Source organism: Rosa rugosa, chromosome 2 (assembly GCF_958449725.1).
Source record: "Rosa rugosa chromosome 2, drRosRugo1.1, whole genome shotgun sequence".
In the NCBI taxonomy this organism is placed as follows: domain Eukaryota; kingdom Viridiplantae; phylum Streptophyta; class Magnoliopsida; order Rosales; family Rosaceae; genus Rosa; species Rosa rugosa.
Window position 1 is genome coordinate 2,536,948 of NC_084821.1, and position 20,375 is coordinate 2,557,322.

General features: G+C 43.3%; 1 protein-coding gene across 1 annotated transcript; it reads right to left on the reverse strand.

Annotated features, from left to right (window-relative positions):
• Positions 1 to 947: 947 nt before the first annotated feature.
• LOC133732377 (receptor-like protein 2) lies at positions 948 to 3,629 on the reverse strand. The gene has a single exon (XM_062159916.1). The coding sequence runs from the start codon at positions 3,401 to 3,403 to the stop codon at positions 1,199 to 1,201; it is 2,205 nt and encodes a 734-aa protein (XP_062015900.1). The 5' UTR covers positions 3,404 to 3,629; the 3' UTR covers positions 948 to 1,198.
• Between the last annotated feature and the right edge of the window lie 16,746 nt (positions 3,630 to 20,375).

Below are 20,375 nucleotides of genomic sequence, written 5' to 3' on the forward strand. Positions count from 1 at the left end.
AGAGGTTGAAGAAATAAAGGTCGAGCTTATTTTGGTAAGACCCGGCCCGTGCCCAGCTTTAGATGTTGCTGATCTGAATGTCTAATAGCGTTGCAGCACGTATGTCAATCGGGCCCACTAAACAGTAGAAAATAGTGCGCAGCTGCACCACCATGTATTGGGCCATCACTTGAGAGTTTCTCCTTCGGGCCGGGTTGAAAAAGAATTTTGCCCCGACATGTCATCTTCTTGAATCTTGACCCGGAAATAGATCCGCTGCAACAATGGTGCTTTTGCTCCAAGACCCAATTGAACCAGAGTGCTTTCCTTACAACACCATTTCTTTAAAAAAAAAAAAAAAAAAAAGAGCAAAGATTAGAACTTTTCAAACTCATAAAGCTCTATTCTTAATTATCTGGGTTTTATATAAAATGGAGATGGGTCTTATTGGATTTCTGGGATACTGCTTGTATATCTCCTACATCTGCTGATCGAGCTCGTCCTACCTACCTCATGTGAGTAATTTGATTGCTTTGCATGGCTGTTATTCTCATTTTTTATTAATCTTTGTTAATTTGGTTTGAATCTTTAATTTTCTACTTGATGGGAAACAAACAATGGCTTAAACTGAGAAATTAAACTTGAGAACAGAATGCATAAAAGATAATGGCACTGACTACTTGTATTCACTTGCATAATCTTTGAAATACTTGGGGCCTGTTTTAGTCAGTTGCAGAATAAGATTGCTAACAGGGTTGTGTATAAATATCTTATATCAGGATCCGTATATGGTTAATGTAAAAGCTACAGCATTTTATGAACATTTTATATGATCATGAAAAAGCTTGGTACTATGAGTTTTGGATTCCCCACGAATGCAGAAGCGCTGTTACATAGCCATTCTTCAAAAAAAAAAAAAAATTCACAATACATTGATTTTTTTCAGTAGAAGTGAAAATATGTTGATGAACTCAACACCAAGCATTCAATTATTTAATTATAAACCAGAAAAGCTTTGTTATACACTCTACTTGTGAATTGTGATCACCAGCAGATACCTTCAATTACTTGACCTGCCTGTTCTAGCTACTCAGTTATTTTGCTTTCTTCTGCGAACGAATTAAGTTGTGTAGCAGCATCAGTGGTTTACAAAGCTTTTATAAAATTTAAAATGAAAAGCTTCGACTAATTTTAAGCCTTCTCTACATTCTGCCATATACTACCATTTTTTGAACTTATCTTTTATCTTGTACAGAAACTGGAAATATGCACATCTCCATGACCTGCTCAGCACCAGAGGTCCACAAACTGCCCAGAATCCTGTAATGAAACCAAGAGCGACAGAAATATGCAACCATGGAAGTTCAATACCATTGTGGACATCTTCAGTTCTATTATTTATCCCACTTATATTCATCTGTTGGCAATTATTTGGAAGTGGTGCTCCACAAAGTCCCGGGTTCCCCTCAAATGCAGTGGCGCTGAAGCCCTGGAGCTGGGTGCTTGATGGTATTTGTCCTTGGAGATTATTGTATGCAACTGTAAATGATGACAAAAAATGAAGACTAGATAGTGAAGCTGGGATTTTCCCTGATAATTGGTTTCTTGAGAGGTCTAATCTCTCCAAGTTTGTGAGGTTTGATATCTGGTTTGGAATGCCGCCAAGCAAGTTGTTGAGGCTAAGATCAAGTTCCTGAAGAAGTTGCAACTGACCAATCTGAGTAGGTATCCTTCCACTTAGACTATTGTTCCTGATGTATATTGCTCTTGGAAAACTGGACAGATACTTGTACTGCAATTCAGTCACAGACGCATTAGTGCGTTGGGTGTAGATGGGTAGTTCGAGAGAACCATGGACTGTTTGAGTTGCAGCCTTTTGTGGTGATACCAATGCTTGTAAATTGCAAAGCTCCTTTGGAAATCCACCTGACAGTGAGTTATTAGTCAACCTTATAACAAACAAATTTGGAAGAGCCCCTAACCAACTAGGAATTCTGCCAGTGATTCTATTAGAAGCCAGATCCAGGCCTTCAAGTTTCTTCAGCTTTGACAGCCATAATGGTATTTGACCTGTAAGTTGGCAATCGGGTAAACCCAAAACCCTAAGGTTTTGGAATGCAGAATCAATCATTAATCCATCTCCATCTGGCATTTCTTCACCTATAAAGTTATGTGACAAAATGAGTACCGTGAGACTTTTGCTACTCATCAGTATCTGCATTGCACCTGTGACATTGGTCAGTCTATATTGAGTAAGGGAGAGGAAAGACAGGGATTTCAGTGATAAAATCTCGGGTTTTATTTCTCCTTCTATATCATTCTCACTCAGTCGAATTGCTCCAAGAGACTTGCATGAGTAAAGGCTTATTGGCAAGGTACCAGTGAAATGATTGTCCACAAGGTCAAGTTTACTAAGTTGAGTAAGTCTGGAGAAATTAAGCTTGGAGATATCTCCTCCCAATTGGTTGTATCCCAGATTCAGCTCTATAAGGGTTGTGCAATTCATCAAAGATGGTGGCAGAGAACCTTGTAGATTGTTGGAATGAAGGACTAAGTGCGTCAATATGGTGAGCTTCCCAACATTGAGAGGAAGCAACCCTGTCAGCTTATTGAAGTAGAGCTCTAGAACTCTGAGGTTGGTGAGATTGACAATGCTGTTACTAATGGGTCCAAAAAGATTATTAGAAGGTAATGAGATTTCTTGAAGTGTTGGAACATGGTAAATGTCACTAGGAAGGGGCCCTGAAAGATAATTGAAACCGGCACGTAGGACCTCAAGCTTGGAGCAGTTCAGTAGTCCAGGAGGAAAGATTCCACTGAATCCATTGAAAGAGAAATCCAAGAGTCTAACCGAAGAGGAATGAAGACAGAGGGAGGATGGGATTTGGCCTGTCAAGTGATTGTTGCTGACATTTAAACTGCTCAAATTCCAGGCATGCTGGAGGAATGAAGATTGAATTGTGCCTTTAATTCTGTTGTTGGATAAATCCACTACTCTGATATATCTGAAAGGTAGGGACAAGGGTAGCTCTCCGGAGAGAAGGTTATAGCTCAAATCAAGGACCTCAAGATGACTCAAGGACAAGAAGAAGCCACTACTTGACTCTATCAAACCATAAAGTGAATTATGGGAGAGGTTGAGGTGGGTGAGATGTGTGAGATTTTCAAGTGATGAAGAAGGAAAATTACCTCCTTTGAGTTTGAGGCCTTTAGAGGGTAAGCTCAAATGAGTGACCGAACCACCTGGATTACAAGTGATGCCCTCCCAACCGCAGCAATCACCGGAAGTCCAATTTAGAGGAGTTGAAGCAGACAAAGTGAGGGCGAAGGTCTGAAGAGAGCTGCGTTCAGGTTGGTTGCATGCATGAATGTTTGTGGAAAAAGTAGAGAATATGAAAAGGAGGACAAGGAAGCCATTAGCCATGGGGTGATATTAGATTTAGTTCATAAATATAGATTGCTCAGAGGTCTGTATTTATGCTAGATTGTACAGCCATTAGTCATCCACTGTTGAAGATTGGAAGTGGAAGTCTTTTGGATTAGGTTTGGTAATTGGTACTGCTTCAGTCAACTTTTTCATTCTGGGATTAGACGCTTTGCTCGTCTAATTTGAATTCCATAGACAACTTGTCTGTCATCCCAAACTTTAGTGTTATTTGTAATTTTAAATACAAATTTTGAATTAATATAATATTTATATACTTGCATTAGCAAGAAAGACAAAACATAATCGATTTGGCATAATTGGAGACTAGCGATGGCAGCGGATTAGGGACGCGGAAGTCTCTCTAGTCTCTCCACCTCGAGTAGAGTCTCGCTGTTGGCTTCTGGTAGCTCGATTTTCGGTGGGCGAAGGAGTCGGCGTTCGTGGTAGGCTATACCCTTTTGGTACTCTAATCTTCTGGTAGCATGAAGATTGATACATAAATTGATCCTTCATTTTTCACAAGCCTTTTCACAAAAAGAAAAGATGCTTGGATCTATCCAAAAAAAAAAAATTGCTTGGAGTACCAAAGTTTAACCGTTTAAATATGCCTTTTCTGTTTTCCTGGTTTCATCCTACTTAAAAGAACCGTTTCTTGAAGATTCATGATGACAGAAATTAAATATGAAAACGAACTTAAAAGCATTCTCTCCCACATAAATGTCATCACAAAAACAGAACCATGGAAACGATAAACTACCAAAGCCTTCTCTCAACTCTAACTAAACACATTCTTATCATCACATAGAGCCTATATTGTAAATTGTCTACCAAACGTGCATCTGTATTTCTTCTAAAACACTGAAGGACCACAAACTCCATAAAATTCTATGATGAATCCGGGTACAACGGAGAAATGAAACCATGGAATCTGCTCACCATTGTCCACATCTTGGCTGTTTGTATCTTCATCAATTCATCAACTTCTTGGCACTCATTTGGAAGTGGGGCACCGCAAAGTTTCAAATTCCCCTCAAATACAGAGGAGTTGAAGCTTTCAAGCTGAGTGCTTGTTGGTATTGGACCTTTTAGCTTATTGTATGAAACATTGAAAAATGATTGACAAGAAGTTAAGTGCCAATGATTCTGGGATTCTCGTGTTAGGTTAGTCCCTCCTTTGGAGGAGAGTGATTCATGTGATGCAGCAAATATTGACTTGGTGTTCATTCACATGCAACTAGGACAAGATGCAGCAAGTATTGACTTGGGTGAATAGCTAGCTAGCTATAACCTAGCTACAAGACATTGTTGAGGCTTGTTGAAATTGAAGATAAAGCCATGGGGCTGATGCAACTTGAATAGGTGCTGCACATGTATGTTGGCAGCAATCTTTGAAGATAGAGGTGGCTGCTACAAATCTGCAATAGGAAGGAAGATTGCTGCCTTCTGTTTGGCTCCAAAACCAGCTTGGGTAGCAAACAGTCTCTTTTGCTGATGTGATTGCGTAGGCGTGCCAGCACCGTGGGGTGCAGTTGTCGGGGAGTCCCATGAAACTGACTTCTTGATCAAACGATGTGGATGAGGAGAGCACCAACCTCGTCACAAGGTTCTTTTCTTGCCTTTCGGAAAAGGACTTCTTGCCTTACTGGTAAGGGCTTTGGTTGTGATCTCTTTGCGTCACCGAATCGATACTCAATATTGTAGATTGAGCAGAGCAATCACCGGGAAGTCTGGAGACGCATGGGTTTTGCTAAAGCATATCTTTAGCTTCGCTGGGTTGTGAGGGAGTTACCCTTGCTTTGCTGGTTTGCAACTAGGTTGCAGGTAGTTTGCTCCGGAGAGGCTTTGGTAATCTGTGCGATTGATTGATTGGAGAGTTGTGTCCTGTTTAGTCCTTGAGACCCGGTATTTATACTTAGGGTTTCGACTGTTCCTTGCCATAGAAGGATCACCGATTGCAGTTTCCTATTCAATCTCCGCTACCCGATTTCAATAAGGATTCGTTTTCCTTTTGGATATTGGAATGGGTGAAGCTAGAACCCAAACCCAAGTAGATTTAATTTTGGGCCGCAGGTATCGGCCTGCTATGCTTAATCCCCTACATGGATCTTGCCAAAATTACTTTTGGGCTCAAATTGCCCCCCAAGCCCCGAGATCAGGCCCGAAAAATTGTAACTGATCGAAGGGGACTTTAAACGACATGACTCATTACCGAAACGAGGCCATTAACGAAGGCTCGCATCTATTCAACTGTGAAACGTCTTTTCGTCGCATCGTTTCCCTCACAAAATCTCTTATTTAAATCCGCAGCCACCTCCAAACCTATCACATCAGAAACTCTCCAGTCTTTCTTAAACCCAGAAACCTTCACAGAAACCCAGAAATGGCTCCGCCCAAGAAAATGATCATTGATCAGGAAGAGGAACTTAACGAAGCAGCCGCCCATACTTGGGGAACCGGGATCGGTGTCCGCTGCTTTACCCATACCAATGTCCAGAGACCTCTGCTGCTCAGACTTCCCAACCACCATGCCGGATTGGGTCCAGCACCGCGAGATTCCATTCCGGATGACACTCTCGCCCTCTTCGGTCTACCCATCCATCGACCCATTCCAGTCCTCCGACGGACTCCTGGAGATTTCAGCAGTTGGGGCGCCCATCATCATAGAGCCAAAATAGGGTTTTGGCCGTCCACCATTAGCACGGCGGAACTCTCTTGGTATCGCGAGGCGCGAGCACAAGATCTGGCCCACTGGAACGCGGCAGGTATTACCCACACTATTGATTTATGCTTTCACCTTCCGCGCGGTGGCAATCGCTCACCGCTAGCCGCCTTTCTTTGTTTCTGGAATACCTCCACCAACACCTTTGATTTTCGTTTTGGCCAAATGAGTATCACATTGCTAGATATTCTTACCATTACTGGATTGCCCATCGACGGCGTGCATGGTCAATTTGACTCTGTCACATTTGCCTCGACAATGGCCTAAACCGGTCGCAGCACCTATAACGGCTCTTACCCACGATGGCTGACCCATTACCGCCAAGAGCATAACGCCACTGGTGGGATTGCTTTCTTAGAGTACTGGCTCTGCCAGTTCATCTTTTGCACCTCTGCCAAACAAGCCCACCGGTCCTTGGACTTCCCTGGCCACAACCCTCTACAACGGCCGCCGCATAGGGCTCGGACAACCAGTACTAGGCGCTCTCTATCGCACTCTGTATCAAGCCACTATGCGCCCTTTCGAGACCAGCAGCTCTGGCCCCTTTTGGATCCTTGACTTCTGGATTCAAGTTTATTTCCCATATTTTTGCCGCAACGACATTCCGCTGCTTCCTCCGGCTGATGAGCTCCTTGGTCAATGGCTTAGCCGCGAAGCAAGGTACTTATCCCCCCTTACTCCGAGTGTTTCACATACCTGTATCTCCTGCACGAAATGCCCTACTGCGACTTAGTACTTAGTAGAAGATTCCCGCCTCTGCTCGAACACGGGTTCCTTCCTGGGCATCCTAACTATAGTGATCGCGCGCGCTTGGCCTTTCACCGCGCGATCTCCTGCTCAGATATCAGACTCGTTGCCGACGAACTCAGTTACGAACTTTATGCACCTAATCACTTCGCTCGCCAGCTCGGTCTCATCTAGTTAGTGCCATTTCCCCTCTATGACGCTTGGAACTACTACACCTCCTGGAGCAGAATTGGCCCCCCAACTGGACCTCCACCAGCCCAAAGCATGCTTGTACTGGTCGACCTTCCTAACTGGGCCAATAAACTCGAACCCATCGATGGGGCTGCTAAGGAATATGAGCAATGGTGGTCAGAAGTGTCTGTTAACTGCTGGAGACAAAGGGATGACGAGCTCTTCGCGACCCTTTTCCAAGATTTAAGATATCCCTACGACGCTGACACTGAATTGCTTGCTCGCTTCCCTGAGGCTGAGACAAGATCTCTGCTACCCACGCGAGCCCCTCGTCCTGCTCAGGCTGGAATCGTAATCAGCGAGCCCTCTCAAGAGGTAACCTCCTTAACACACCCCTCACTTTTCTCCTTCTATTTCATATATCTCCCTAACTCATACTTCATTGTAGCAAGGAAATATGCCGCCTTCTGGCAATTCAGCAATAGGTGCCACTCCGGCCACTGGCCAAGCCGCGAAGCAAAAAGCAATAGCGACGAAGCCTGAAGTAGAAGATTCCTCTGATGATGAAGATCCGCAGACGGTAAAGAATCTCTCCCATTATGATTTAATAGTCTCTTTCGATATCCACTCACTTTTCCATCTTGCCAGATCGCCGCCGCTCTAGCTCGCAAACGCAGTCGCGCTGACCCCCGGAATGATCCATGGGAAGATGACGAGCCACTCGCTAACCTCCTGGTAACACATACTTACAGCACGCATTGACACCTCATTTCATTGTTATGTCTGAAACTATAACACTCCTCACTTGCAGGTTCGTCACAGGTCCTCCAAGCAAGTTGGGGAAGGATCATCAGCTGCTGGCGAAGGTACCTCCTCTTCACAGGTCCTAACATCGCCTGTTCCAAACAACTCTCCACCTCCAATCAACACCATGAGTGACTCGCAACTGGCATTGGTCCCAGTGCAAATTCTAGATGATAGCTCGCCTGAGGCTGATGAAAGAATGCCACCACCATATACTCCTCGCGAGCGGCCAACCACAACACTTATTCTGGAGCGAATAGCGTCTAACTCGACTCCCCACGTTGTCGAGGCTGCCCAAGACCCCATGGCAACAGCGACTAACCTCGAGCCCATTGTTGAAGAGGTATATCTCTTGTAGTCCTCTCTTCTAATTCCCACCTTAATCCTTCAGATATTCTAACGCCTCTTTCTAGGGTCGAAACGTCGCTCTGAACCAAGAGGCGGATGTCACGGTCGAGGAAATAATTGTCGAGAATCCCGGAACCCGGTGTCGACCATGTAGCTGACCAGGAACCTGCCCCCCAAGTACCTGAAGCAGGGGAAGAGATGAATCCAGAGCCCGAGCCTGAAGCAGCCCCTGTTAATATTCCTGCTCCCCCACAAGCTCCACCGTCCAGATTAGAACGGCTAGCCCGCGTACTTGAAGTGACTCCCCCTGGAGTTGTGGATGATGCTAGAGAAGGCCTGCGCCGCCTCCTGGGCCCGGATGTTCTGACACCTGGCGCACCTATGCGAGCCCTAGAATACCTCCGTGTACTTCTTCGCGAGGGTGCCATCACTGAAGCCCAGTTCCACGACATAGATAAGTTGCTGGATGATCTACCCAGGTGACTCAATGAGAAAGCGGTCACGATGGCCCAGGTCAGGCAAGCCCAGACGGAGTACCAAGCCCTTGCTCAACAGATGGACTCCTCGCGCGACCTATTGGGCGGACCTATTGGGCGAGTGGGCCATCCTTATTAGAGATCTGAAGCTTGCGCAGAACCACCTTCGGTCCCAAATTCAAGACTTTCAAGCCCAGCTAGACGCCGTAACCGCCAGGCTCGCCCATGAGGAGCCTCTACTGGAGCAGCCCTTAGCCGCCTCTGAGATATTATCTCATAATCTAGCCCAGGCCCGCGCGGCAGTCCAACAAGTAGAACGGGCCGCTGCTGATGCCAGTTTTCGTCTGGAAGAGCATTTTCTCCGCCTGACATATGCGGGTCGGGGACTTTAAGCCTCGGGTGTTAGGCCCATTATTTTGTATGAACAATATTAATATTATTATTGTTTGGTTATTTAGCCCACTTGATTGGCCCAAATACGCCTTTAGTTCTATAGGCAATTGCGCACTTAATATGCTCATTAACTGTTTTTGAAAAAGATAATCTCGAAATGGAGCGGTTACCTTCTTGAAGACAGTTCCGTTCCCCACGCGTTTTCAACTCTTTCATTTCTGAGATTTTTGCATGTAACCCTATTGATGGCTCTATTGATGACATTGAATCCATTTCAACTGTCCATCGAAGGGTTGAGGCCACTGAAGTTGGCCTTATAAATATTTGTACTTGGCGAAAAGAGAATTCACCCAACAATGACTTGCCCAGAGATGGCTTTTCAAGCCTTGCTTCTCTTTCTCCTTTTTCTGAAATCTTCTTCTCCCAATATCACCCCCAGCCTCCAAATCTTAGGCTTTATGGCTTAATCTCAAATCCTGAGTAGGCTTTATGGCCTAATCTCAGGATAGCCGCGTTTTTTTGCCTCTCTGACATCCTGGATGGAATCCACCGGTTTCAGTTAGGTTGAAGAACACGCGGCGCTCCTAACAGGGGAGACCACTTCCTGCAGAGCCTTATTCCTCTGGTTCCCATGTGCGGAGCAAACCGAAGAAGGGAGGAAGGCCACTTTGAGCCTTACGCTCTTCTTCGGCACCCTACCTCCCGGACTCACCAGCTCAAAGTTCCGTTTTGTCCTGGAGGGAGATGAGGCAACTGGGCTGCGCTTGCTTCTAATGACCACCTCCATCCCGGAGGATAACCAATCTGGGAAGACCACGGTGGTTATTTCTTTCCCTCTCCTCCCAGTACAGATGATAGCAGCTGCAGTCCCGGTTCAAGAAGGGTGAAGAGAGGAAGAGTAAGAGTAACCGCCTCGCCTACTCTACCCCTGAAAGAAGATCCAGAAACTCTTAGAAGATCTGAAATCCTGTGATTCTCAGCCACCTTTGGCTTTATACTTTTGCAAAAAATGTTTTGCGAATAAACTGTATTGCTTCTGGCCGCAAAGCCACTTTATGAATACAAAATGAATAATTTTTCTGCAATTTTCAATTTTGTATTATATAATAAAGCCTCTGGTATAGGCCTTAGTACCCATCTTCTTACACTCACTGTCAAAAGATTACAAAAACTGGAAGAAAAATTTATAACATAAAAATAATAATTTTGCAAAAATGTAAGGGTCGCGAGATCAAAGCCCCATATGCACAGAGGGTTGCCCCCTAGTCTGACTATGTGAAGCGAGTACAATAGAGTGGGGCCACTGAATAGGCCCTACTAAAGATGAGAACGCGTACAAGGAAGACTATGGATGCCCCCCAACTGCAGGGACTGGTGGATCTTTGATTACACGCATTTCTATGCATGTAATTGTATCTAAAACACTAGAAATAAGTTAATCCTCAAGTCAATTATTATGTAATTAATCTATTTTTATTTATTTTGTAGTAAATAAGCGGAGTTGCGAAAACAAGAAGAAATCGTGCAAAATTAGAGCAAATTAGAGTTTTCGACAAGTAGGCGACCGGTCAATTGGTCAACCATGAGTCACTTTCGTCCAACAAATGAGAAAGAGAAAGAAATGAAGGCAGATTTAATTAAATTAATTATGCATGGGCTTAATTGGAAAATGGAACGATGATTTGATTAGATATTAATTAAACCAAATTAGTTTGATTACAACGGAGCTGCATGGCTATAGCTTTAATTAAGCTATAATTAATCTCAACCTTTTTGTCTTTCTCTCTATCCCTAGGCAGGCACGTGGGTTGTGCATGGCATCTGTCATCAGACTTATATCATCTCTCTCAAGCCAACCACGTGCCATCCTACCCACTCATTGTTGTCCTCTCTTGCAATCAAGACCGTCCATTTCTAATCAACCCTTTTTCTCACCCAACACACAGAGACCACAACCTAGTTATCCCTATATATTCATTCTCTCTTCCTCTCTCAAAAGAACGGACTGCAACAGCCGCACCACATTCAAAAACAGAGGCAGCCCTTTCGGCTGCTCTCTTCTCCCATCCTCTTCCTCCATTTTCTATTTTATTTAGTTTTATTTTAAGAATTTGAGGGATTACTCACCCAAAACTTCAAGGATATATCAAGGGGCTCAACTTCTACAAAATTCAATATTTGGGTATTTTGTGGGAGTTGTAATTCAAGGCTAGTCATGCTAGCTTTTTAGCTATTTGTGACTATCCTTGTTTTCTCCCACACTTCTCTACTATTTGCTATTTGAATTTTGTAATCTTGATGTCTATGACTATGAGTTGTGAGTAATTTTCTTGTTGGGGGTTAGGGTTGTGTGCCCTAGCCCAAATTTTGTGTAAAAGATGTTTAATTTAATGTAATGATGCAATTTTTATATGATGGATGCTTATATCTATTTTTGTTGGGTTAAAATGCATGTCTAGGAGCCTAGTAAACTCTAGGGTGTGTATTTTGAGCATGTCTAGGACGGAGTTAGAGGCTTGACCTCCTCTAATTCCTAAGCTAGAAACCTTCAATTTCGTATTCGAGGGGTTATAAGCATGGTGATTTACACCCGTTGCATGATTGCGCGGGCGGGTCGCTTAGTAGTCTAATTCCTCGATCTCTACGCCTCTTGATGTGAATTAGGAACCCTTGAACCGGCTCTAATTCATGTCAAGTGAGTTCCTACGACTCTTGAACCGGAGTAGGAATACCATGAAAGGGAATTTCGGTCCTTGAGCCTTGACCCGCCTTGGATACGACTACCGCCAAAGTAGGAAATTTGCATCTACATTAGATTAGCTTCCGACACATAGAATTTGGGTGAAGGAACCTCCCTAACACCTGACATTCCCATTTATTTGGTTATACTTTTATTAATTTCTTTGCATTTTTATTAGTTGCTTTACATTTTATTACTTTTTGTTAATCTAAACTCATCTCTCAAAATATTGAACTCCGACCTCATTGTAGATAGTCATCACTAGGCTCTTAGTTTTGATTAGGCTTTGGTGAAAATCAAAGCCGAGTATTGCTAAGGCTTGGTGCCTTAGATTAGTTTTTTTTTATTTGTTTTATTTTCTTTATTTGCTTAGTGACTTTAGTTCCGACTACCAAAGGATTGTGGGTTGCCACTAATCCCCGTGGTACGATAATTTTGGGCTTAATACTTCCCTATCTTGACACGATTCGTACGCTTGCGAGAGTTTATGAACCAAGTCAATCTTCGAACTCCCACACACTAGGGTAATATTTCTTCAGGAACCTGCCGTTGATGGGGTTGCGATGGATGTCGCCGTCTAAATCTTTAGGGTGGAATGCCCCCCTGTCTAAAATCCTGTGAATGACAAAAGGCCTTCCCAGTGCGGAGTCCACTTGCCGTGACCATTTAACTTTTCACCCAGCGGCAAAACTGCTTTCCAAACGAGTTCACCTTCCTTGTAACTGTGGCCACGCTGCTTGTCCATTACTAAGTTATCCAAGGCAGTCAAACGTTGTTCACTCAAGTCTTCATGCTCCTGCCACATTGCCTGGACGTAGTCTTCGCCGATCAAATGATGCTAATCCTGGACTCGCAAAGATTGAACATTGATCTCTAAGGGTAGAACTGCATCATGGCCAAACATCAGAGAGTAAGGAGTAGTGGTAGTAGGAGTCCGCTTCGAAGTGCGAAAGGCCCAAAACGTCTCATATAGTGTTTCATGCCACTGGTGCGGATTCTCCGCGAGCATCTTTTTCAGCAAAGTGATTATAATATTGTTACTGGCCTCTGCTTGGCCATTGGACTGGGCATGGTAAGGGGTGGAATGAATGAACTGGATACCCAAATCAGCGACGAGCTCTTCCATGTCGCGTCCCATAAACGCTGCCCCCCTATCTGAAACCAGCACTTCCGGAATGCCAAACCTGCAAATAATATTGTGGAAAATAAATTGGCGTATTGTGGCGCCAGAAGCCTCTTTCAAAGGCTCAGCTTCTACCCATTTAGTAAAGAAATCAGTAGCGACGATGATGAACTTGTGCTGGAGAGACGAGTGAGGATGGATCATTCCTATCAGATCCAGAGCCCAGCCTTGCGCAGGCCACGACTTGATGATAGGTTGCATAGGAATATTCGGAATGTGCTAAACTGGCCCATGTGCTTGGAAATCCTGGCAACCTTTCGCGAACGCAATACAGTCCTTCAGAATGCTAGGCCAACAATACCCGTGGCGTCGGATGAGCCACCTCATTTTGGGCCCCGCTTGATGGGCTCCACACACGCCTACATGAGCTTCTCGCATTAGTCGTTTTGCTTCGCGACCATACACATACCGGAAATCGATGCCATCCTCGCCGCGCCGCCGTAACTCATCATTCCTGAGAAAATAATTGAGCGCGAGGAAGCGAATCTTTCTATCGGTGGTCGCATCTGGCTGCTTGAGGTACGTGATCAAAGGGATGCGCTAGTCCACATCTATAGGATCTAACACCGCCACCATGGGCTCGTCAGGTGGATCAGGTCCCCCGAGCCAAGACGGTAACGAACGACGCTCCACTTTTAAAATTCTCTCGCGAACGCCATATTTTAAAGTTATTCATGTAGCCAGTTCATTGGCAGCAAAGTTGCGCTCGCTAGGAATATGTTCCAAGTCCACGTCCTCGAATTGCACCAAAAGCTCGAGTGCACGATCCAAGTATGGCGCCAACAAATCACTCGTACACCTGAACTTCTCGCGGAGCTGATTAATAACAAGTAGAGAATCACCGCGGACCTGGATATCTCTAACTCCCAGTTCTAACAAAACTTCTAGGCCTATGATGAGGGCCTCATATTCTGCTTGGTTATTGGTGCACCGGAATTCCGACTGGAAAGAATAGGAGAAACGATCGCCAGCTGGGTTTTCCAGGACTACACCTGCCCCCACTAGTGTATTCGTTCTGGAACCGTCAAAGTACAGGACCCAGGGTTGGAGGGAGACTGTGGTCTGGTACAACGTGGCTTACTCTGGTAGGCACGCTTGGTCTGGCCAATCTATCGCTTCAGCCGCGACTTCTAAGTCCCGCACTGCCGGTACGTTCAACATAGGGTGATGGGCCAAAAAGTCAGCAATGGCCTGCCCCTTTACTGCCTTTTGTGGAACATACTGCAGCGAGAACTCTGACAAGGCGAGCACCCACTTACCAATGCGGCCTCTTAGAATAAGCCGTGATAGCATATATTTAACCAGATCTGTCTTCGGGATGATGCAAGTCGTAAAGGATAACATGTAATGTCGCAACTTACATACCGAAAAATATAGGGTGAGGCATAGCTTTTCCATTGGAGTATACCTTGCCTCGCAATCTGTAAGTGTCCTGCTAAGGTAAAAGATAGCATGCTCGACCCCCTCCTCATCGTCCTGGGCAAGAAGGCTGCCAATAGAAGCCTCAGCCGCTAAAATGTATAATTTGAGTGGGAATCCAGGCTTGGGAGGAACCAGCACCGGCGGGCTTGCTAGATAGGCCTTGATCTTGTCAAAGGCCTCTTGATGTTTAGGTTCCCAAACAAACTCGCTCTGTCCTTGCAACTTCAGCAGTGGGGAAAAAGGATGGATCTTGCCGGCAGAGTTAGAGATGAATTGCCGCAAAAAATTGATCTTGCCCAACAGCTGCTGGAGTTCTTTCTTCATTCGCGGGGGAGACGCGTTGATTACCGAGTTCGCCTTATCCTCAGGGACCTCAATCCCTCTCTAGTGAACAATGAACCCAAGAAAGTCGCCGGCCTGCACTCCAAAGACACACTTGGCCGGATTCATCTTAAGTTTGTGCAGCCGCATGCGCTCAAAGACCTTTCTGAGATCCGTAATGTGGTCCCCTCGCTTCTTAGATTTCATGACCACATCATCGATGTAAACCTCTAAGATCTTTCCCAGTATGTCATGGAATATCAGGTTCATAGCTCGCTGATAGGTGACCCCGGCATTTTTCAAACCAAAGGGCATGGCCACGTATTCGAAAACACCCGCGAAGCCAGGGCAACGGAATGCGGTTTTGTGTCTATCCTCCTCCGCCACCGGAATCTGGTGATATCCTGCAGTTCCATCCATGAAAGACAACAGTTCATGTCCCGCCACCGCGTCTACCAGCATGTCCGCCACCAGCATAGGGTAGACATCTTTGGGAGTAGCCAAATTAAGGTCTCTATAATCCACGCAGACCCTCGTTTTTCCATTCTTCTTGCGAACAGGCACTATATTAGATAACCACTGATTGTACTTGGCCACCCTGATAATGCCCGACTTGTGCATCTTTTCTACTTCCTCTTTGACCAAAACTTGGGTCTCCGAGTTCATCCTTCGCGGTTCCTGCTTTACAGGCCTCTTGTTAGGTAACGTTGGCAGCTGATGGTAAACCAAGTCAGGAGACAAGCCTGGCATATCTTCATATTTCTCTGCGAAACAGTCCTTGTATTCTTGTAATAAGTCAATGAGCCTCTGGTTCTCGCTAGGCTCTAAGTACGTGCTGATAGCCACTTCAATGGGCTCGTCAGCTGTCCTTAAGTTGATCTTCTCTGTGGGGTCCCTAACTTTTGGAGGAGTGTCATCTAACGCTGCTGGCGCGAGCTGGATTTCCTTTCCTTCCTCCTCTCTGTCAGATATTTCTTCGCTAACCACTTCCAATGTTGCGACTCGATCGTAGGCCTCTCTTTCCACTAAGTATGAGGATATCCTGTCCTACAACGAATGGAAGGCCTCTATCCCTTCCTGTGGAAGGTCGTAATCCATTAATTATTCAAAGGGCTGGGCACAGCGTGAGCCCCCACTAGGCGTGCCAAAATGTTTGGCTCCAAAACCAACTTGGGTAGCAAACAGTCTCTTTTGCTGATGTGATTGCGTAGGCGTGCCAGCACCATGGGGTACAGTCGTCGGGGAGTCCCTTGACCTGACTTCTTGATCAAACGATGTGGACGAGGAGAGCACCAACCTCGTCACAAGGTTCTTTTCTTGCCTTTCGGAAAAGGACTTCTTGCCTTACTGGTAAGGGCTTTGGTTGTGATCTCTTTGCGTCACCGAATCGATACTCAATATTGTAGATTGAGCTGAGCAATCACCGGGAAGTCTGGAGAAGCACGGGTTTTGCTAAAGCGTATCTTTAGCTTCGCTGGGTTGCGAGGGAGTTACCCTTGCTTCGCTGGTTTGCAACTAGGTTGCAGGTAGTTTTCTCTGGAGAGGCTTTGGTAATCTGTGCGATTGATTGATTGGAGAGTTGTGTCCTGTTTCGTCCTTGAGACCCGGTATTTATACGTAGGGTTTCGACTGTTCCTTGCCATAGAAGGATCACCGATTGCAGTTTCCTATTCAATCTCCGCTACCCGATTTCAGTGAGGATTCATTTTCCTTTTGGATATTGGAATGGGTGAAGCTAGAACCCAAACCCAAGTAGATTTAATTTTGGGCCGCAGGTATCGGCCTGCTATGCTTAATCCCCTACAGGGATCTTGCCAAAATTACTTTTGGGCTCAAACACCTTCTTTGAATCACATGGGCTGCTGTAAATAAAGATAGCAACAATATTTGAAATGGAGGGCTTGAAGACTTTACATGTTTTCACACTACAATCTACCATGAAGCATTGCCTATAAATTGGCATCATGGTAAGTCATCTTGTGTAGAGAGCAAGTAAGCTTGTGTAGAGGCAAGCAAGGAGAGGTTCAGTAGCAACTCCAAGGGTCTTCAAGATGTAGAAGATAGGGGGAGTGTGTTCAAGGGCGTGTGTAGCTCTTGGGGTAGAGTAATCTTCTAGGATTGAGAGAGGGTGTACAAGGGGTATCCTTTTGGATATAAGGGCTCAGGTTGGGTATAAACTTGAGTGCTCGAGTTGTGTATAAACTTGAGTGATGTATCTTGTACTTGTGTAATTCTCTCATAATGAAGATGAAAACTCTCCGAGAACGTAGGCATGGATTTTGGCGAACCTCGTTAAAACTTGTTGTCTTCTTGGCTTAGTTGTTTCTTATTTCCATCTCTACTACTAGTACTTGCATGGCGGGGGATTAATTTCCCAACATCTCGCAGACAAATTAATCACGGAGAGATCTAATGTTTCCAAGTTCTCAAGGTTGGAAATTTGGTCAGGAATGTTGCCAGAAAAATGGTTAACACTGAGATCCAAAGCATGGAGAAGCTGCAATTGGCCAATCTCACTAGGTATAATGCCATCAATTCTATTGTTCCGTAAGACTATTTGTGGCAAGTTCTTAGACAGATAACTTTGCTGTCTAGCTTTTGTACTATTCATGATGAAGATGAGGAGTTCAAGATAATTGTGGTCTATTTGAGTTGTAATTTCTTCAGATAAACACTGGTAGTCTGCATAACTCCTTTGGAAATTCACCGGAAATTATATAAAAGAGCCTCAGAAGACTCCCAAACCAACTAGCCAAGCAAAGCCAGACTTTTAATAGTTACTTTGTGCAGATATAGGACTTTGGCACTAGGTAATTTGGTTTGGTAGAAGATGGTTTTGGAATAGTTTGACTTCTTATGAATGCGACTTCAGTGTGTTTGAAAATGAGACTTTTCCGATTTATTCCACCAGATTAGACTACACTTCCTCTATGATGTCACTCACGTCAATCTCTTTTTTGATAGAAAACGAATAAACGATATCTTTTTTTTATTTTTTTTTATAACAAATTGTAGAATCATCGGCTAATTACTTTGTCTTTTAAAATTCTTTGACTATATCATTAGAATATTTAACTTTTATGAGTCAATACTGAACCATCGGTTTTTGTTGTTTATGAAATTTGTAAGCCGCATATTAGAATCTAAATCGGCCGGTAATTTCTAAAGTAACTTAATTTTCGGGCAGAATTTTGCTTGTTTAATTTGAGAGCAAAGATTTTTTTTTCTTTTTTTCTTTTCTTTCTTCTTCTTCTCATTTATAAAAAATGATCAAAGGATTTCAGTCCTACCTTCATGATGACTCGAACCCATGACCTCGATCATAAGTAGTTGGTGCTCTAACCACTGTGAGCAAAAGTTATCGAGCCAAAGATGAGTTGAACACCTCGAGCATCGATCTATATTAGAAAAATTACAATTGCTACATTTTAAAGAAAATCTTCAACGAGACGGTCGTGCCACGTGGTCAGTTTGAATATCAGTGAAGGACGTATTGTCATCAGGCCCATTGAACAGTAGAAAATAGTGACTCACCGGGTAGTGAATTTATTGAAAGAAAAATCCAAAATTCTAATCAAGGGTTCAGAATGAAGGCATTTAGTGGATGGAATAGACTACCCAGTGAAGATATTGTTGCTGACATTGAAACTTCAGAACTCAAAAGATTTTTAGAAGAATGAAGATGGAGTTTCACCATTGAACTGATTGTTGGACAAGTCAAGAATAGCAAGACGATTCATTGGCAAGAAGAATTCGGGTCGATCCAGAAACCACAAAGTGAGATGTGTGAGATCGACTAGTGATGAGGAGAGAACACTCCTTCGAGCCCTTTTGAGGATAAGCTGAAATGAGTGACCAAACCATGTTGATTACAAGTAATGCCCTCCCAACTGCAACAATTAGATGGAGTCCAATTTAATGGAGGAGAATACAGTGTGAGAGTGAAGAAGAGTAGAGATCTGCACTCGGTTTGATCAAATGCATATTTTGTGGATATAATGGAAGAGAATAGAGGACTGAAACTGGTAGTAACATGTTTTCTTTGTAGATCTATATGTCATAGTTTAGTAAGTTCATCTATATTTTATTGATGAGGCTCTAATGAGGACTATTAAAATAAGAATTAGTTGAAGACTTTTTAATCAATGATTGTGGGACCCACTTTTCGATCACATTTTAGCAAATCAATCGTTAGATGTTTAGATATTTATAAGCATATCATTTCTGCAAATTTTCAACCAAATTGAAAATTGTTAAGGCATTCATAATCTTGAATTATCATTAATAAACATAAACGGTTCAGATTTTGACAAATTTCGTTCGTCTATTAATTTGATCTAGTTCTGTACCTTAATGATTAGCAATTAGAAAGAAAATCTTCAGAAATGATCTACTCATGCATACCTAAACATCTAACGGTTGATTTGCTGAGATGTAATTAAAAAGCGGGTCTCCCAAACAGTTGATTAGAAAATCATCAACTAGTCCTCATTTTAAAGGTCTTCATTAGAGTCTTTTCCCTATATTTATAAGTATCTTTTTGCCGACAAAACTTAAAAGTCTACTAGTTCTCTAGTGGTCGAGTTAATGCAGTCTAAAATAAGCAACAAAGACTTTTGAAGAGTTACTTTGTGCATATATGGGACTTTAGCACCAGATAATTTGGTTTGGGAGAAGATGGTTTTGGAATAGTTTGACTTCTTATGAATGCGACTTCAGTGTGTTTGAAAATGAGACTTTTCTGCATTATTCCACCAGATTAGACTACACTTCCTCTACGATGTCACTCACCTCAATCTCTTTTTTATAGAAAAAGAATCGTTGAAACGATATCTTCTTTTTTGATTACAAACCGTAGAATCATTAGCTAATTACTTTGTCTTTTTAAAATTATTTAACTATATCATTAGAATATTCAATTTTTATGAGTCGATACTTAACCATCGCTTTTTGTTGTTTACGAATTTTGTAAGCCGCATATTATAATCTAAATCGGCCGGTGATTTCTGAAGTACTTAATTTAAGGGCAGATTTTTGTTTGTTTAATTTGCGAGCAAAAGTCGTCGAGCCAACAATGATTTGAACACCTCGAGTAGGGCTGTCAATGGGTCGTGTCGGGTCAATGTATTTGTCGTGTCGCAAAATATAAACCCAAACCCAACCCATTTAATAATCGTGTCAAAAATTTAAACCCAAACCCAACCCATTTATTAAACGGGTTACCCGTTTCCAACCCGCTTAACCCATTTAATAAATAGGTCGTGTCTTGTTAGACAAAATGACTCATTTAAGCGTTAACAATGAGACCCATTTAACTAAAAAAATGCCTAAATTGATTAAATTCACTAAAAACTCTACAAGACGAAGAATATAAATAATTATATATAATTCATAAATAATTAAATCCAATAATTAAAAAGTGAAATATTTCAAATTGTCTAATCCTATGATAAAATACTCCGAACGTCCAAAATTTCAAGAATAAACATAGCACAAATGAGTTATACGGGTTCACTTCGTGTTGGCAGGTTGACCTGTGCCGACCCATTTATTAAATGGGTCATGGCGGGTTGACCCACCGCTGACCCGCTTTTTAATCGTGCGGGTTCAACCTGCTTTATTTCTTGCGGGTTTCGAGTCGTGTT

Excerpts from the sequence above, each read along its gene's own strand:
- LOC133732377 (XM_062159916.1), bottom strand. The coding sequence starts at position 3,403 with ATGGCTAATGGCTTCCTTGTCCTCCTTTTCATATTCTCTACTTTTTCC.